General features: G+C 51.6%; 1 protein-coding gene across 1 annotated transcript; it reads right to left on the bottom strand.

Moving 5' to 3' along the window:
- Positions 1 to 1551: 1551 nt before the first annotated feature.
- Positions 1552 to 2955, bottom strand: ASCL2 (achaete-scute family bHLH transcription factor 2). Its single transcript, XM_032691090.1, has 2 exons — positions 2426 to 2955; positions 1552 to 2324 (listed from the first exon to the last, which is right to left on the bottom strand). The coding sequence occupies exon 1, from the start codon at positions 2953 to 2955 to the stop codon at positions 2437 to 2439; it is 519 nt and encodes a 172-aa protein (XP_032546981.1). The 3' UTR covers positions 1552 to 2324; positions 2426 to 2436.
- Between the last annotated feature and the right edge of the window lie 215 nt (positions 2956 to 3170).

Below are 3170 nucleotides of genomic sequence, written 5' to 3'. Positions count from 1 at the left end.
AGCAGTACCATGCTTTAAACAAATGCATTCTGCCATAGTGGGACACTTGTGCAGATCAATGCAGCAGTCCCAACTTCTAAACTGTTTGGAAAAGATGACATGGTGTTCTTTCAGATTGAGAATGAGTATGTAGGAATCTGCAAGGTTTTATGCCTGACTGATTTTTTGGACATCATCTGTGAGGATAAAGCCCCTAAACCCACCCTGGGGAAAGGTACCACATTACTCCTCCACTCCACCAGCCCCACCTGCTGCTGCCAAGCCAGTTGATCACTAAATGCCCAAGTCAGCTCACAGCTCTCATTCCTACTTCTGGGACTGTTGAAGAGCCATAAAGAATAAAACCTTTGCAAGCGATTTATTAAGCACTTGAATTCCCTGTGCCTTTTAAAGGGACTGTTTATTAGAGCAACTTTGATTAGCAATAACTATTGCTCTTGATTGCAGTATCCTAAATGCTACCTGCTGTTAGAGCCTTCATTTTCCCATGGCTTATTTTGGAGATTTTTTTTCCTCTTCAAATGGAATCATGCGTGTGGAATACTCTTACAGATCTGGAATACAGAGCATCCACTGCAATTAATGAATGTGGGACTGCTACGTGATAGTTCTGAAAAGTTCTACCTTCCCAGTACTGAGGCAGCAGAGATTATACACAGAGTCCTGTAAAGTAGGTCAATTTTAATAACCCTTTCTGCTTTGTGTTCGTTCAGCATATTCTACAGGCCAGCCCATTTTGCTCCATTCAACTCCTAACATTCACTAGAGCTATTTAAGGGAATTAACAGGTCTGCTATAGTTTTCATGAAATCATCACTGTGTTTTGTTTCACAGCAGTATTACCTTAAAGACACAGTCTTACTTCTGGCTCACCACTGAAGCAGATCTTCAGCATGAACCCAAAAGTATGGACAGAGCTTATGAGTCTCTGACAACAGTTTCCAAGGAGTAATTCACGTTTGCTTGTTGCCTTTAGATAAAGAATATGTACATGCAGTTGAACTTACAGTAGGACAGAGTGGAACACTGTTGGTTATGTGTGGTTTTGGAATAACAAGTGTTCTTGAAGATGCTGCTTCCCTGAATAAAGGCACCCCAACCTACCTCTTGAGAGTAGCTGCCAAGACAAACTTCAAATACCCATTTCCTCTTTACCTTCCCACGACATTCCCATCACTGTAGGCAAGGGCAACACAGCCTCCTGCAGCAGCACCTTCTCCATGTTCAGGAAAGCTCTGAACCTGCCTTGTCTCCTACACACATCTGCAGCTTCCCATACATCATCTCTGCAGTACTTGCTCCAAGTGCTGAGTGCATAAAACTTGAATGGGAAAAAAAAAAAAGGCAAGCCTGGAGATTGTTATGCTGCTGCTTATTCCCTTCTGCACACGAAATCTGGTCCAGGAGAACTGCCTCTTTGCTCTGTCGCTCATTATTTTCCTCTCCCACCCCTTCAGGCAAGAGTTAAGTTACCTAGGGCATTTCTGACAAATACATATATCTTACAGCCCTGAAGCCATTTATAAATAGATTTTTATTTATAAAGTCAATTTACATAAAATATGATACTCTCTTAAAAACTGCATATATACAACTTAAGAAATCCTAGCAAGTGCATACAAAAATGCCTTCAATACATTTTTTTTTAAAAAAACTTCAGTTTTCAGAGAAGTGGACCTTCACACCAGGCAAACTCAGACACCACGTTGAAACACAACTTTACAGTCTTTTACTGAAGTGTTTGGAGAGAATAATAATAATAATAAAAAACCCAAACAAACACCTTTTTACCTACACCATGTATGTTCCCAAAACATTCTAGCTGGCAGTGTTCAAGAACAAGTGAATAGGACTTGCTAAAAATAAAACCATCTTTTCAACCCTTTTCTCTAAGGTTTTTTGTACAAAAATAAGTCTTCATACACCAGTGTTCCCACAGGCAGTTCAAGTTACATATAAAATAGAATCTGATACGATAAAAAATTCCCTCCCCCTCCAGAAACAAGGAAGCATCAAGTGTTTTTGATTTCTTTTTTTTTTCCTTTCCACCCGTCCAAAGCAACACCAGAGAGCAGCGGCGGGAGAGAAGCGGGTTCGCTCGGGCATCCTCTCCATCGGTCGGCAGCTGCCGGCGGGCAGGCGGAGACTCTGCCCCGGCGCAGGGAGCGGGGGCCCCGAAGTGAGTTACATCATTGCACTTTCCACGACCCGAAGGCGACGGGTGAACCCGGCGAGAAAAGCAGCCAGCGGGGTCCCGCCGGGGAGGAGGTCAGTATTTCCAAGGGGGATGATGCGGGCGCCGAGGTGCTGCAGGCCGAGCGTGGCTGCGGAGAGATGTGAGGAGAGCCCCGGTGGGTCCGTGCCCCGCTCCCCCGAGCGCCGGGGCGGTAAAGCGGCCCCCCCTCCCCTCCGGCTGCCCCCTCACCTCCTGCCGGGTCAGTAGCTCCCCAGCCAGCTGGTGAAGTCCAGCAGCTCCCGCTCCTCAGGGCTCAGCGCCGCGTCGTAGCCGCTCTCCTCGGAGGAGCAGGGCGAGCCGGGCACGGAGGAGGCGAAGGAGGGCGAAGCGGAGGAGTAGCCGCCGCCGCCGACTTCCCCGACGGGCACCCGCCCGCGGCCGTCGGGGAAAGAGGCGGCGGCGTCGTGCTCGTCGAGGAGCCGCTGCAGGGCGCGGATGTACTCGACGGCGGAGCGGAGGGTCTCCACCTTGCTCATCTTCTTGCTGGCGGCGCCGTGCGGGACGTGCTGGCGGAGGGCGGCGAAGCCCAGGTTGACGAGCCGCACGCGGTTCCGCTCCCGCTCGTTCCGACGGGCCACGGCGGCCGCCGCCGCCGCCCCGGTGCCCGGCAGGGCGGCGAAGGCCAGGCGGCGCTTGCAGCGCAGCAGCTCGGGGGAGGCGGGCCGCCGGCGGCCGCGGGGGGCGGCGGGGGGCAGCGGCGGCAGAGCCCCGCCGTTCATCGCCGGGCGGCCACGGCGGCGGTCGGGGGGGGGGGGGGAAATCACCAAAAAAAATTTAAATAAAAAGCCCTCGGAAACTAAATTTAAAGCGGGAAGCAGGAAGCCGGGGTGGGCAGCGCGGAGCGGGGGTTCGCTCCCATGCCCCCCGTGCTCTCCCGCCGCCGCTCGGCGCCTCTGCGGCGGGTCCCGCCGTCGGACGGCCCCTTATCAACGCG

Source organism: Chiroxiphia lanceolata, chromosome 6, assembly GCF_009829145.1.
Source record: "Chiroxiphia lanceolata isolate bChiLan1 chromosome 6, bChiLan1.pri, whole genome shotgun sequence".
Lineage (NCBI taxonomy): Eukaryota > Metazoa > Chordata > Aves > Passeriformes > Pipridae > Chiroxiphia > Chiroxiphia lanceolata.
Note: the sequence above shows the minus strand (reverse complement) of the source record. Positions and strands in the feature narration are given on the sequence as shown.